The sequence below is a fragment of the Corvus brachyrhynchos genome, unplaced genomic scaffold (genome assembly GCF_000691975.1).
Source record: "Corvus brachyrhynchos isolate BGI_N302 unplaced genomic scaffold, ASM69197v1 scaffold142, whole genome shotgun sequence".
NCBI lineage: Eukaryota > Metazoa > Chordata > Aves > Passeriformes > Corvidae > Corvus > Corvus brachyrhynchos.
Genome location: NW_008237226.1, coordinates 1,807,918 through 1,824,836, shown reverse-complemented (window position 1 = coordinate 1,824,836; position 16,919 = coordinate 1,807,918). Strand labels below are relative to the sequence as shown.

The 16,919-nt window shown below is 36.8% G+C and overlaps 1 protein-coding gene across 1 annotated transcript; it reads left to right on the top strand.

Annotated features, from left to right (window-relative positions):
• Window positions 1–1,154: 1,154 nt before the first annotated feature.
• SLC25A40 (solute carrier family 25 member 40) lies at window positions 1,155–14,386 on the top strand. Its single transcript, XM_017729243.1, is given in 11 exon segments — window positions 1,155–1,199; window positions 1,201–1,255; window positions 3,316–3,375; window positions 4,487–4,593; window positions 5,128–5,195; window positions 6,823–6,947; window positions 8,201–8,371; window positions 10,056–10,165; window positions 10,492–10,573; window positions 12,125–12,205; window positions 13,777–14,386. Coding segments are annotated over 11 exon segments (1,017 nt in total). The 5' UTR covers window positions 1,155–1,157; the 3' UTR covers window positions 13,893–14,386.
• Window positions 14,387–16,919: the final 2,533 nt, after the last annotated feature.

Sequence of the window (16,919 nt, the reverse complement as noted above, 5' to 3'; positions counted from 1 at the left end):
CGCGCGGGCCGGGCCCCTCCCGCCGAGGGGCGGGCGCAAGGGAAGGGAAAGGAAGGAGGGGAAGAAGGCCCTGGGGAAGGAGCTTGGGGGCTTTGGCTCGGGAGGCGGGGTTGGAGCGCCCTTCCCTGTTCGCCGCCCCACGGACTGTGTTTCAGGCGGGGGGATCTCTGCTTCCGGCGGGTGCGGCCGGGCGCTGCTGATAAAACGGGTGTGTACGCAATTCTGGGCAGCGGTCCGCTTCTAAGCTAAATGAAAAACAGACAATATCCCCACCCATCGTTGCAGTTGTTAGCACCTGAGAGGCCAGAGTTGGTTTGTGCAACTTAATCTTTTCTATCTAAATTGAAACGTAGTGAAAATAACAAAACATTCTTGTGGAGCCCATGAAGAGCTTAGATCAATGTCACTAACAAAGTTAGGGCTGCACTTATGCACAGTGGTGCATTTTGAGAGACACCTCTATTTGGTGTTTCTATTTTCTGAAATATTTTTATTCTCTTCGTCTGTCCTGGCTGGCTGCAGTTACTCTGAGTGCATTCCTAAATTGCTGTGACCATGCCTATGCAGCTGTACAGCAGGATTTGTTCAAGCAATTAACATTTGATAGTAGCATTATTACTAGTTGGTCCCTGTCTGTTACACGAGGAACATGTAACATGTACACAGTCATTACTAGCAGGCTGTTGGATCAACCAGGAGACCTTTCTGGGTTCTTTCAGGAGAGGTGGGAGCAAGAGGAGGGCTGCATGAATTATTCTGCAGTGCTTCAGTTTATGGGCTGCAGGCTGGGAATTTATCTTTGTAAGGATTATTTGCATGTTTGTTAACACTTTATTGCAGTTAAAGGTAATACGTGTTAAATATTTAATGTGGTTTGCAAGAACATACAAATGTTGTAATTAATGTAAGAAGGATTTTGAAGATTTATTGTCTTTAGAAAACTTACTTGCCAAATATGGCTCAGATACTTTCAAATAATCTCAAAAAATACTGAGATGCTTGTATATAAGTAAGAAAGTAATATTGCTGCTTCTACATAACTTAGTAATGAAAATTTAAAATATTTTTCCCTTGACTTTTTTAGGCAAGTTTTGAGCATAGTTTTACAATATGTTTTTTTGTTCCTTAACAGGTTTTTGTTCTCCAGGGATAAAGCCATGGCTGAAATGAGCGATATCAGCGTACAAAAACTAACCATTCATTGTTCAGGAGGCAATAGCCTCTTGTTGTGGAGCTATAATTACATCATTTTTCGGTAAGGCAAACTGTGAAGCTGGCCACAGAATCTTTACAAAGTGATTACTGTTCAGTTTGACAGCATGATGTCTGCTTATGTATATTTCCACTAATGTGTTCAACAAAGATATTTTTTGATAGTTTTCTCAGTTTGTCTTTTAAAAAGCACGGTTAATTGAAATCTTTTCTGTCTCTGATAATCTCTAACCATTTCTGAAAATAAGAATAATATTGACCAACTTTTAATTTCTGTTTCTTTTTTTCCATTTGGTGTAGTTACTCATTCTTTCTGTTGAGAAGTTTCTTCTTTCTGTTGAGAAGAAACAAAATTATTAATAAAAATTGATTTCCATATTTCCTGCTGCTTAGAAAATATTTTAGATAAAAGTCTGTTTTTCAGTACAACATGCAACTCCTGCAAGGCTGGTCCCTGTGAGGCATCCCCTTCATGTTACCACTTTAGTAATAATAATTTATTCTGCTCTGATGTCTTACCCTGTCAAAGACTTATTGCTGGGTTTGGTTTTTTTCTTTCTTTTTTTTGATACATTTTTGTTACTCTATTAAATTTCTGGATGGTAGATGGAATTAATCTTGTGCTTCACGTTTAGTCACATCACTCAGGACCTCCTTCCCCATGTGTACCTAAGGAGGCATTGGTTGGTTACATTCAGCACTTCATGTCTCATGGAATTCTCCAAGCTCATTAGCTCATACTTTGTGCTTCTGTTACTTCTTGTTTTAAGATAGTCTTTGGTTGTGACTTTGGTTTTAATGTGGATTAAGCTGCAGGGAAATGTGCAATTTTCTAAGCACAATTTCCCCCCACAAAATCTCCAAATGTTTACAAAATACAATCTTACCAGAAACCTGTCAAATTCACAGTCTTTTTTTTTCTGTTGCATTATGTGCCCTGTACATCAGACCTGTGGGATTCCCGAGATGGATTTCAATTATGTGTACATACTCACAATTCTAGTACAGGTGGTGGTGGTCAAGAGAGGCATAGGAGACTGGCTCCTGGCTGAAGTGCCAGCCTGCAATGAGCTAGAATATGTGTGAGTGGCTGAAATGCTACTAGATGCTTAATTTTAAGCAATTTAGTTGAACTTCAGGAGTCACATTTAGATCCCTACATTTAGATACTGAAGTGTGAGCCAAATATTCAACCACCTGTTAGTCAAGTGAGAGGCAGCACTAGAGAGCTAAGGTGTGACTGTATTGCCTGTGCATAGGAGTGTCTTCAGCAAGACATGGACCAGAGTGACTTTAGACTCTAGCTGACACTTGGTAAGTAAGGTTGTAGGTCTTGTGTCATTTCTGTCAACTCCGTAGGTATTTTGGATACCTGAGAGACTCAGATGGCATCAGCTGCTTGTATGCAGGCAACTGAATTGAGCCCTCAGCCAATATAATCAGAGGAAGGTGGTCCAGCTGCTCAGCCACTGCAGTGTTCAGCATGTCTCGGCCTGTGATAGTTGTAAGGGCTGGAGTGGAAGTACTGAAATGTTCACTAAACCTTCATTTACTTTTCAAGAACCCCAACGTTTTAGATATTGGCTACATGCAGCAAAAATTTAACATTTTTCTTCTGAATGTTGTATTATGATCAGTTTATTGAAAAAGAACAAACACATGAAGAGTGCTGTGCTATTTTATATCCTGGAGGCCAAAATTTGATTTCATATGCCTTGTGGTATGCAACTTATAAAAGGTTAGCAGCAGAACGTAATATAACAAGTTTTAGCAATTTCAGACAACATGACACAGTGGTTTTTGGATGAGCTTTGTGTATCTCTAATATTTGATGCCTGTGCAACTGTTAGTAAATTAGAAAAGATAGATTTGATGTCTTGCAAACCATACAGGGTGTGTAGTTCTCCTTTGTCTCTGATAACATTGTCTCTGTCTGCTAACATCCCTTTACTCTCTGCCTGATAACATTGTAAAAACTGTTAGTTTTTTCTTTTCCCCTCTGGAAACAAAAAAAGATTGTAGAAGTTCATGATAAGGCATCTGTAAGCATCAGCATTTTCAGCACATCTAGGGTGTTTCTAAATGACTTCTGTTTCATTTTAGTAACTCCTCTTGATGTTATCAAAACTCGACTGCAAGCCCAAAGCAATCCCTTCGATAAAGGTAAACAAAGAAATGTGTAGTGTAATGGGGGACACAGTTTGCTTTTTGCTCTTGTATTTAGCTGATAGTTCTCATAATGTTGTGCAGAATGTTTGAGTTTGTTTCTCCAGTGTAAGTGTGGGGGGGAGGGGGGAAAGCAACACACCAGTATATAGTAAACAGACACAGTAGAAAAAAATCCCATACATCCATACCATTTAAAACAGGTGCTTTTTTTCTGTCTTAATATTTTCATTATGGCAGAAGGTACAGCTAATACTGAGTTGAGTTAAACAATAAAAAGCTGTTACTAAATTAATAAATATTTCATCAGAGTGTTTATGTGGTCAGGATGCTATATCAAAGTTCATCTCCTCCAGAATCCAGGGATTTTTGAAATGGAGAAGTCTTACCAAGTCACTTGCCATATGGGTTCTAAATAGATGAAGATATTGTGCTCTCAAAATGTGCTAATGGTTCTTACTATTTACTTGTACTTAGTAAATGAGATTTAAAAGGAAAGAAGATGACTGGTTTTGCATGTTGAATGTGGAGGTGAGTATTTGCAGTCACACTTGCAAATTAAATTAGGAAAAATACTTGTGTCTTCTGTCCTTATTTTATTAAGTTCTAAAGCCTTCAGAAATCTGCAAATGTGAAGCTCAAAATATGTTTTTGTAATGGCAATAATATTTTATCAAACAGGTTGAAAGTACATGATGTAGAAGAAATTAAAAACAAGTAGAGGGGATGATCTAGTATAAATACAGTCCAGTCTACGATATAATACCTCCACTTGAAGTGGATGCTGAGGTCACATAATAAAAATTTAAAAGTCTGAAAGATGTTCACAGTTACATACAATAGTGATGTTCAGGTCTTGTGTTAGTTTTACCTTTCAGCAGATGGTAGTATAACCTAAACATATCTCTTGGAGCCTTGTGAAGGCAGTTCCATTTAGTCTAGCAGTCTGAATGGTACATTTTACCTTCTTTCTTTTGATCTAATTTGTCATTACTGACTTACCAAGATTATTTTGCCCCTCTGTGTTGCCATTATATCCAATTTGAAATTGCTGCATAAAAAACAATCTTATAAGCATTAACTGTATTCTTATATACCATTTTATTAGGAAAGTGTTTTGTATACTCCAATGGCCTTATGGATCGTATATGTGTTTGTGAAAATGGGGAAAGCAAAGCCTGGTATAAAAAACCTGGGTATTTCAAAGGGACATGGGTAAGAACATTTTACATGTATATAAAACAGTACATTTTTAAGTAGCACACTGTAAAGTTTTCAGGTTTTTTCGGGTTCTACTGGAATCTGTTATCATTTGAGAGGGTCTTCATGTGGTTACACTGCTGATTGATGATATTTCATGCCTAGAAACTTTGCTATGTATTGAAAAACATTTTAGTGGACTATTTTGGGGAAGTTTCTACAAGTTGCTGCAATGCCATATTAGTTCTGAAAATAGTTATTCGTAGGGCTGTCAGTCACTGATAAACACTTACTACTTTGGCTTTTTAAAGATGGAAGGAAATTCTTAATTTTAGTCACATAAATTATTCTGTTCAGCTCAGTGGAACTATTTGTGTGATTAAGTGTGATAGCTTATGTAAGCAGTTACAAAATTGGGATCTTACAATAATAAGCCATTTTAGAAACATACTTTTAAAGACATTAATTTTATGTTCTGCCAGCTAAAATATATTACTAACTACAAAAGTTTGTACCTAATTATTGCTCTTTGCCTGGTTATATTTTTAGGATGCATTTGTGAAAATTATTTGAATAGAGGGAATTAAGTCACTGTGGAGTGGGCTTCAGCGAACACTGTAAGTTGGATGGGTTTTTTTGGTAACATGCTGTAAGTTACTGTTTAAAAAGTTACTTAATTATTTTTGACAAATTATTATGCTTATTCTTAAATTACTTTTAAAATTTGGTCAATTCTGAATTTACAGAGTAATCAGTTTGATCAGAAATGTCTAGGGACAGTACAATTTTTGCCAGATTTTATGATCTATTCTCAGTAGTTTAGCAGGATCAATAGACTTCTCATTGTTTTTTTTTTTTCCCTACTATAACCATTCCTTTGATAGCGTCATTGAATCACAGGATCAGACCTGATCCCTGGAGAATGCCAGACTTTGACCCATACTTGCTGTTGTGTCTTGTTACTAATGACTTGCTATCAGCAGCACAGCTGTTTCCAGACACTCTGGTGTTGCACCTCATTACCCTCACTTACTTTTTGTAATCATCTTCTTTATTTCCAAGAACTTTGGGGGTTTATTCTATCTGGAAAAACAGATAATTCATTTTCTCTCTACAAGAGCAGTTGACATATTTAAACATTGCAGTCAGATCTCCTCCTGGTCTTCTCTTTAGGCTTAACAGCCTCAAACTGTTTTATCTTTTTATTCATATTAACCTGGTACAGATAGAAATTAAGACCTCTATAATTAATCCTCCCTAAACCAAGAAAGTTGTCAAATCTAAGATGTATATTAAACTTGTAAGGCACAAAGTGGGAAGTGCCCAGTGGGAAGCGCTGGGTACACTTTTGATTTGCACACAGTGCTCAGTGTAGAGGCACAAAAAAAGCGAAGCATGGTGGAGCTCAGCTTTGTTATTTACCCTCCAGTATGTGGCAATTTCAAAATATAAACCCTCAGGACCTGACTGAACTGTTTCAGTTAATACAGTTTTTACAAAACATGTGTACTGTTCTCCAGCAGATAACTAACTTCTTTCCTGGAGAGTGTCACACAGTTTTTAAGAGAAGATCTAAACTAGGGCATGTTGTTTTTCCAAGCATGACAGCCCTCAGTGTATTTTGGTAATGGTGGTACATGCTATATTGGTACAGACATAACACAGAAGTGTAATTGCCATTTTATAGTAAGATGTGGTGCTTCACCCCTACACTGAATGATTATTAAATCTATCTGTTGTTACTATAGTCTGTACTATGCTGGTATGGAAAAAGCTTCTGTTTATGCATACCACATTGTCTCTCAAGTAGTGAGTATCATGGCTGTTGATTAAGATCAAGAGCATAATACCCAATTGTAACATAAATAAAAGTTAAGGTTAGTAGTACTTCTGTAATATTTTGTTTGGGTTCTTCATATTCAGATCTTTCACTTCCCATTCTATATCAAAATAGTTCTGGATCTGGTATGAAATAAATTTTAACTGAGATAATCTACCATCATTTTACTTACAGTTTTCCCTAATGAAATGAAAACCTGGGAAATGTGTGGGTTTGAAACTCTGAACTAGAAGCACTGAATTAAAGCCATGGGATTTGTGCTTTTTTATTATTATTATTAATCCATTGCACACAGCTGGAAATTTAACTTTTTTTTTAATATAAGTAAAATATCCATACAAGACAGTTGACTTTATTCTCCTGCTTTCCTGGTATTAATTTAAATTTCCTCTCTTATATTTTAGAATAATGGCAGTTCCTACCACAGCAATCTACTTTACCTGCTATGACCAGCTGTGTGAAGCTTTGAAAAATAGACCAGGAAAGCATGATGAGCACATTCCAGTTATTGCAGGTTCCTTAAGCAGATGTAAGTTGTCCTCTGTTTAAAGAGAAAACAGGAATATAATACTTGTATGCTGTTTTCTTGGGTTTGTTTTGTTGACTTTTATTTAAAGTAAATATGCTGTGGCTTTAAATGAGGGATAGGAAGGAATGCTGTAATTACCCGATATTTCTTGGGCAACAAAACCCTCTAACCTGGAATAACGAGACTTGGTTTTGCTGTAACACTTTCACTACATTTGTAATTTGTTCAAAATTTTGTATTTCTAGACTTCTACCAAGGAAAGGTTAATTTAAGTCTGTTCTGCCATGAATCTAATAATAAATGTTATTTTCTATAATGGAAGGTACATAGGTAATTTATAAGGAAGGTGAAAATTGGACTTGTACAGGTTTTACTGCTGTATGATGTGGATGGAATTCGTATATTTTCTTGCTTTTGTTTATCCTTTTCCTCATCTATTTTTGTAGAATTAACTCAGATAATATATTTTCAGGCTTTCTTAGAAGGGTCTCATGATGCAGCTCCATGTTCTACCTGTGACAGCCATGGGGGCACTGGAAGACTAGTGGAAAAAGAATTGTTATTTTGTGGTGGTTTAGCACATTTTTCTTATTAGGCTGTTCCAGATTTTAAATTCACATGTAAAACCTTTTCCCAGCAACGGAAGAAGAATTCTTAGATCTAGTAAAATTTTTAATGTCCGTTAGATGTGTGGTGGTAGCTTGTTACTGAATGATGATTCACTGACTTGTGCAAGCTGCAGGAGTTACTTTATCAGATACAGATTGCCTACTAATCATTCTTGACAGTTTAAAATAGGAATGGCAAAGATGCTTAGAAATCAATAAAAGCTTAAATCTGTAACCACAATTCTTGTCCTTAACAAAAAAAAAAGCCTTAAACATCAAGATCGCATTCTTTAATTACAGTTTAAAATGGCAACTAATGAAAATTAATGAGTATAAGTACTTGAAATTTTCAGCCTATTTATGTGTTAAATCTGAAAATGAGGATTCTCAACATGTTGCATTGATTACAATGTGCTAGCAATGAAAAAAACCCCTAAACAATAAAGTGTAGGTACTGTGAATAGGTATGTTTTTTTTATCTGGAAAGGAAATTTCTTTTGGGAATTAGTTCAAGGAAAATGGAAGAGTTGAAAAGAACCAGATGTATAAAGTAAGGTGAGACATGACTTGAATGTTCAAGAAATTGTACTATTAAATACTGATTTTTTTTTTTTTTTTTTAAAGCCATGCTGCTCTCCTTTGCAGTCAGTTCTGCTACTGTGGTGAGTCCCCTGGAGCTGATCAGAACTCGAATGCAGTATCACAAGCTGTCCTACAAGCAGCTGTACCTGTGTGTCAGCAAAGTGGCTGCAGATGGATGGTTGTCCCTGTGGGGGGGCTGGACTTCTACTGTTCTGAGAGATGTACCTTTCTCAGGTAGGGTTTATTTTCTGTGCAGGTTTTTGCTTATGTTTTTATATTCTTTTTCTGTGCTTTTAGGTAATTTTAATGGTTAGCTTTAGGAATGACTGAGATTTACTTTTTCTCTTTTGAGTGTTTTTATTTATAAATTCTCTGAGGATGTGATTTTTTTCACCCCATTTTGTTTGTGAATACCAGATAGGGTTCATGGTTACATTCCCTTTCTCTGTAGTTAGACTCTTTCTTCTCATCTTTAGCTTACACAGTGACTTTGTTTTTGAAGACTTTCAGTCTTTCAGTTGGAAATTTTCTCTGTGATAGGAATAGTGGCTATTTTCTGATAAACATGCTGTTACATAATTTTGAAAATGTACGAGAGTGACACAGTAGGGTCTTCAAGATTTTTTTTTTAAATCAAGATGGAATAGTTTGTATAACTGCTCCAAAAGGCTCTTTAGCAAAGCTGTAAAGCTGAAAACCTAGAAGAAGACAAGTCTGATTCAAAGCATAGCTAGTCCTAGGGCGATCCCTTAAGATCACTGGGACAGATGTTACAGCGGAGAGTGCTAAAGGACCTGAAAGCCCCTGTCCCTTTAAGGCCTGTTTCTGTCAGAGCATTTTTGGATCATCAGCCATCAATTGTCATTGAAGCAGTTTCTGTCACTGGGGTAGTACCAGGAATAACATCTTTGAACACTTTATGTTGGCCCAGAAAAATTCTTCAAATGTATTCTTGGAAAAATTCTTATCCAAACCTGTTTCTGGAGTCAGAGAACCCTTGAAGTATTTGACCTGCTCTCTCTGTACATTTCAATAGTAGGTTTTCCTCAAATCCTGAGAATGCCTTCTGAGATACTGCCTACTTTTACTTTTGCAAAATGTTGGAGGCTAGGCATGTGTGCTGTGTCTTCATGGCAAGAAAATGCTGTGAAATTTTTCTGCTGGCACAAACTCCAGAAGTCAGTGCTGAATGAGGCGTAGTCAGGATATGGAGCTGTCATTTGCAGTATTTAGTCAATCAACTGCCTTGAGGCTACTCTGTAATTCAGCCCAGTAGTATATAGTTTGGAGTTTTAGTTAGAAAGCGGAAAAATATTATATTGTGCAGTTTAGTTCAGCAGACGGTCACAGAAACAGATGTTATTCCTAGAAGTTGTTTGCTGGACTTGCCTTTGACAGTCCCCACAGAGGCATTCCCCTATGAATAATTCCAGAGAGCAAAATCATATTTTTTGGTTCTCTCAGAATGAAATTTTATACTGTGCCTCAGAAAAGTATGAGGCAGTCCTGAGCAACATTTAATTTTGTATGAAGTGTGTTTTTATAGAATTAGTGAGATCTATGAAACGTGAAATGTGCCTGAAAACATAGAGAGTAATTAAAAGCCTACATTTTGATTGATGTTAAATTGAACATGAGCTTTATAGTGCTTGGGTTAGATTGTATTAAGGTAGGGGTTACATGAGGGAATGACAAAATGACTAGGCTAATTTGTATCATATGACGAAATTAGGGATATGGAGAACAAGGGGAACAGGGCAACCTATCCATGGGTTATCACATAGAACACTTATTATGCTCTCAGCTCTTGTTTCTGTTTGCTTCTTTTGACACAGAATTCTTACATCTGGACTTGATATAAGAATTTTTCTATTTGACATACAAATCTGTGGTAATGCAAGTTTATTTGTCATCATAGCATTGTATTGGTATAATTATGAACGTTTCAAGAAGATGATGTGCAAGGAAGTTGGTGCAAATGAACCTACATTTTTTATTTCTTTTACTTCAGGAGCAGCATCTGGCTCTGTAAGTAATAATTTCATTTCTAGTACTACTCTGTATTATTAGAGCTAATAAACTATTTAAAAGAAGTATGATTTTAGATGATTCTTTCAGAAATATTGTGTATTTTGGGGTACTTGTACTTTAAACACCTGTGGTGTGGCATTCAACCTGACTAAATAAATCCAAATAAACTACAGTGTTCTGACATAAAAGACTTAAAAATATCATGTGCTTGGAATATCAAATCTAGTTTTAAATCATGTGTGCACTTTAATTTAAAAATTTAAAAATTTTAGGGTTAAAATTTAATTGTTTGTGCACTAACATTAAAACTGATTTCCTGATAGATTGCAGCTGTCATAACTCAGCCATTTGATGTAATGAAAACACATAGGCAGACACAACTTTGGGAGAGTGAGACCTTAAAAAGTAAGTTGCTGGTAAGAATAAAAAAACCCTATAGTGTTTCAAAAAATAAAACTTAGTGTTTGGGTATGCCTTTTGGTAGGAATTTTAAATATTTGTCACTTCTAAAGTATATGTAAACATTTTATTACTCAGGCATTTGTTCTTCTCCAAATTGTACCAAGTGAAATTTTTTTATCTCCTAGGAGAATAGCATATTTCATTAATGGCATGGAAGAGGGAAAAGGTGTAAGTTCAGTACAATTTAGCTTAATAAGGTGGTATAAAATGGAAAGAAAAGAAATCCAAAGCTATTACATTTAGGCAGACCAATTGCAAATTTGAGATGTCCCTGCTTATTGCAGGGAGGTTGGATTAGATGACCAGTAAAGGTCCCTTTGAACCCAAACTATTCTATGATTGAAATAAGTTATATTTAAATAGGTCAAAAATTAACTTCTTAGCAAACATTCAGGTAAACAGTGATCTAGTGGAAAAGTCTTCAAAAAAACATTTACTGTCACTTGCTCCTGCAGACTAGAAAGAGAAAGTATTGTGCTCAGGTTGTGTATTTTTTACCTTCTTTTCATGTAATTTTAAAAAAATATTTTTGAGGGCATATTAATGAATGTCCCAACATCCTCAAAAGATAAAAGAGGAAGTTTCTGTTTTGTTCTGATCAGTAGAGCTGACTCTGTTTTATACAAGTTGAAGTCCTATATAATACCTTTTTTTTTCCATTGCTTGGAATGTGGACCAGTGAAGGACTTTCATTAACTTAAATAAATATTATATCATGGCTTTAAGAATACACACCATTAAAAAGGCTGAGTATCCAAACAGTTTCTGCTTAGAAAATAAGTGATCACTTTTTGGCATGAGGTTTCATTCTCTCAGGTAATTTTTTTTTTCCTAGTGTAATTCTTGAAAAAATGTATTAATATTTGATTGCAGAACAAATATAAAAAGAGCTTTAAATATAAATAGTTACTGTGTTTCAATTCTTTTCCTGTGCTGATGAATGTAAGAATTCCTTACTAACACCACTTTGAAACACGTCTGCCATGTATTCATTAGGTTAATATTAACCAGATTAATATATATATTTAAAATTTTATTATGGTAATCTTTAATTTGTACCAGTTTAATTCTTTCCAAATCCAGTTACTGCTAGAGTTGAGCACTGACTACGCATCTACATTTTGACCCTCTGTGACTGCAAAAATATTTTATTTTAATCCCACCTTCCAAGTGCTGTGGGATATTCTTGATGAATGTATTCTATAAAACAGCTTTGACTTTTTTCAACTGTATCAGCAATCTAGGGAGGACTATTGTAGCTGTTCATATATCTCACTCTAGGTGTTACTACGGTCTTTTCCATGTCATGCTGTTTCAACTTGTGTATTTGCATACTGTATTATTTTAACATACTGTATAAATAAAATGGATAAAATAAACAAAAAAGGAGTTAAGCCTAACAATTACATCTGTGGCTGTCTCTGATTTCTAAAAATACTATTCTGTGGCATTGTATGGATTGCCTAATTCACTGTCGTCTTGTACTGTATTGAGTTCCACAGAGGGACAGTACATCAACCTGGGCAGTTATGAGGAAAATTCTCGCTAGAAATGGGATTACTGGATTATATGCTGGTAAATTTTTTCCTATCTCTAAAAAAAATTCAGACTAGAGAGTTCTTAATTATAGATGTTAACATCCATAAATTATATAATATTTCCATTTCTGTGACCACTGTCAGTTATGCAATAGTTTGCATACATAAAGCAACAGACATGCAGACCTTGGGCTCTCCAGGAATCCTCTTGGTAGAGTACCATGGGATAAAGCTCTGGAGGGAAGAGGGGCTTGAACAAGCTGGTTAACATTCAAGAATCACCTCCTCCAGGCTCAGGAACAATGTATCCCAGCAAAGAGAAAGTCAGGTGAAAACTCAAGGAGGCCTGTCTGGAGGAAGAGCTCCTGGACAAACTCAAACACAATAAGGAAGCTGGCAGAGGGTGGAAGCAAGGACAGGTAACCTGTCACAGAGAAATGGTCCAAGCAGACAGGGATCAGGTTAGGGAATAAATAAATCTGGCCAGGGATGTCAAGGAAAAGCTTCTATAGGTATGTTGGTGATCAGAGGAAGACAAGGGAAAACACCGGCCCTCTCCTGCATGACTCTGGCAGCCTGAGGAGGAAATGACAAGATATTGAGATTAAAATGATATTGAGATAAAAGCCTATAGAAGTTCATACTTATATGACCATCTGCAAGAGATATTCCAAACCCAGGATACTTACCAGTCTTCACCACACTGCACGGGTTCATTGGGGGCCCTCGTGTGGATGGCTGCAGTTGGTTAAGCCTTGCAAGACTTGTGTTTGCTGGAAGAGGTTAAACTGCTTTACCCACTGTACAGTGATGGTGTAGCTGGGTAACAGGATTTGCATATTTCAGAGCACTGATGCTAACAGAAGGCAAGACACCACAACAGATCAGTATTACTGATATTGAATTCAGTTAATAGATTAGAACACTTACACTGAGGTCTTGACAGATGGGTAGCAGAGTTTAGAGATACTCTCTTGATCAGCCACTAGCTCAGTACTGTTGGCCACACGTAGCTGAGGTGACTGGAGTTGGTCTGCCTGGCTTCTTGCTGCTGTTCCAAAGCAACAGAAGTTTTCCATAGGTCGTGTGTCATCTGCGCTGACTCTCTGCAGATGTCTTTGCATTTCAAGTGGAAGTAGAGGGCTGGCTGTGTGCGGACAAGGGGGATGCAGCCTTATTTCCCTTCCTCTAAACTGAATTACTTTCTAACCTCTGCTGACAGGATCACAGTTGACTGTAATGGGAGACATTTAACACTTAAATTCTATTATTTATACATGTGACCAGGAGTCTTCATTTGAGTAGATGGCACCTCTTCTGTGCTGGAGCACAGGAGCTCTGCAGGTCCAGGTGCTCCAGGTCCATGGAGTCAGAAGGGACAGAGAAACAGTGGACTTGGGGCAGGCAGACCACACAAGATGTCAGAGGTGAGGGCATAAGGTTATTACACTGGTAATACCACAGCCAGTAAATTCAGTGTTTTGAGGTATGTGGGCAGTTCTAAACTGATACACTATGGTATCAATATATTGTGATCAACTAATTGTACTGCAGCACTTGGGTCTGAAAACAAATAATAGTGAATACTTCCCTTTCTCTTCTGGGCAGGTATTATTCCACGTCTGATTAAAGTTGCTCCTGCTTGTGCCATAATGATCAGCACATACAAATATGGGAAGTGTTTCTTTTCTCATTTGAATGAAAAAACGAATCAACATCCTTAATTCTCCTTCATCCAATTGTATGGAGTCAAAGCATATGATGGAAGTTGTGCCAAATTTAAATCTGTGAAGATGTTTTTTAGGATTCCCAGTGAATTTCTACCCTTATATTTGGTAACTAAATAAAGCTTCATTTTTAACTGTTTCACAAAGGATTAATTCACTCTTTTTATTAAGACTAAGAAAATACATATCACCCTTAAACTATCATTGACTTCTCTTGCAGCTAGAGAGAAAAAAGAAAGGAAGGAAGAATGAAAGAAAAAAGAAAGGAGGAGAAGAAAAAAAATTGAGGCCGGACATAGCAATGAAGAATAATGACTTCCCCCGTGTTAAATTTTCAGTCATGATTTAACATTTTTGTTGGGTTTTAAAATGATGTTTAAAAATGTTTTGGGTTTCCAGTTGTAAGATGTATTTATTTCTCAGTAAGGAGGTTGATACAGGGTGAATTCAATAAATATTTATTCTTGCTGCTTGGTATGTTTCATTCCGTACATGTTTGTTGTTTGCAGCTCTGTATTTTGTATAAGTGCATATTATAAAAGCTTCTTGGGTTTATTTTAAATGAAAAATTCTGTAGAACTGGAAAAATACTTAAGCTCATTAGACACGGAGAGAGCATGGGGAATACACTGATAGGGACACCAGGGGCTTTTTGGTTAAGGTAATACTTGAAGAAATTAAAGCACACATGGACATTGGAGCCAAAGGCCCGTATGGGTGCTCTGCAGGAACACTCCCTCGCATGTTTCTGGGAGGTGGAAGCTGCCACTGTCACGGCGCTCCAGGGCAGGGCCAGGCCATGCACACTTCATGTGGGATCACCTGTCTTGGAAGGCCAAGTTTGCTGGCATAAAGAGAGGTGGTTCCATGGCAGTTTGACTCCGCCCTGTGTCCCTCTGAAGGGAAGAGCATGTTGAGGTTGCTGCCATAGGCACAGCCCCCCTCTGCCTCAGCGTGCTGCACTCCTGGTAGGAACAGCTGCTGCTCTGCACTTGCCTGTAGGCACTCAAATTACTAAATCAGAGCTGCCTCTGTATGATTTTTAAATCATTTTTTAACTACCCTCACTACCTCCCTCCTTTCATGTGTTTTCAATACAGTTGTTGAATTCTATCTTTTGTGTATTTTTATGAGGGGTGTGCTGATACAAAAGCAACTCAGTAGTCATACCATTAAGACACTGACATTTGGGTGTGCTTTACCCAAGAAATGGAGTTCAGTCCATGGTGTAAATTCCTCACACACTGAAAAATGCTCTTCTTGTAAAGACATTAGCTACCATGTTAGATACCATGGTGCTGGCAAGAGGTGCTGCCAGAGGCAGCGGAGATGCTTAACGCTGTTCTTCCACTGTGACTTTTGAATGTAAATTTACAAAATAAGGCCTAAAAGAAAATAGTAGCATCAGACATTGTATGACACTGAATGCTACAGAGCAAGAAAACCAGTCTCCCCATTGTGCAAGAAAAGTATTTTCTATAAACTCAGTAATATTGTAATTGACGGTCTTCTTTTATCCTGTGTGATTAAAACAGACAACAGCGTGTAACTGGTGATGATACAAAATTTTTAATTTACATGCAACATTTATGGAACATCAAGGCAACAAAACATACAGTTTTGGCGGTTTAAAATTCTTTTTTTAAAAATTATTAATGTTTAGAACTGAGAAAGATGCCCGACTGATTGCCCATGCACAAAATGACACCCAGAAACACGTGTCAGACTACATAAAAGACTTCAGCTAAACGACACATGTAGCTCTAAGAAAAGAGCCATCAGTGAACATGACTGAAGATCATGATTACTGCCCCCTCCAAAACACTGATGTGGTGTGACAAGTGTTTAACAGTAAGCAAGACCGATTAAATCACTGTACATTGATGCAGAATGTTAACTTGTGGAATCTGGATTCCCTCATTTTATTTGTAGTAAAAATGCATCTCTAGTTTACAAATTTATATTTAATAATGTTACTCAAGAGACAGGTGCTTAATGTGATAACAAAAAAAGTTCCATGAAGTAATGGACATTCTGGCGGTGTACGAAAAGATTTAATGGTCAGAGTTTATTACAGAGAAATTAACTGGGTGGATATTGAGGGCTTGAAAGACCTGGTGGTTTTGTTAAACTGCTTTAAAATTCTGTATTAAAATAGCATCAGTGGTTGTGTACCCTGCCATGGATGTAGTGACCTCCAGCAGCATGGACTAGAGAGTTGAGATTGATTTTTATCCTCCACCTAAATCCAACAGTACCTTGAGTTCCAGAAATGCATAGCCTCATACTTAAAAAGACTAAATATTTCTTGTAGTTTCAGTAAAGGTAAGAATGAATCCTCTTTCTTTCAAGCCCACCCTATGATGACCAGTTTAAAGTAGTTGTGCCAAGGTACCATCACAAGAGGTAAATCAACCAAACCTGTACAGAGTGTAATGACATACTGTAAACACCGAGGAGTAAGCAATAATTAAAAATCTGTCTTGTATTGCAGCTACTCATGTAAACAATTTATGAAACTTCTTTGGCACAAAAAAGCATTTTCCCTAGCACTTATAAATACAACGTACTTACATGCATTTTACTTTTGTTTAAAAAGTTACTAATCATACTGATAAGCATTACCTTGATTAGGAAAATTCATAGATAAAGGATCCATTGTATCTTACAAAGAATTAAGAATATAGTTTGCAATTCAAAAATTGTTTTGCAAACTTTGAAACTGTAGGGTAATCTGGAAAGTTAGTTACATTTAAAAAATTACTCCCTTTTTTTTTTCCTCCTATCAGTAATTTAAATCAGTGGCAAGTAATTTGAGAAAACTGACTTAGAGTTCTGCTGTATTACCTAAGCAAAAAGAATACCTATTGCACTCCTACAGGGATGAGAAAAGTCTTTAACACACAACTACAGTCATTACATTGTTTCCCCTTTTTCACCCTCCTTGGGATCTTGCCAATAAACACAGAATCCAAACTTTACAAGATGCTTACCCCCATCATCCAGAGCCCCCATCTTTTCAGC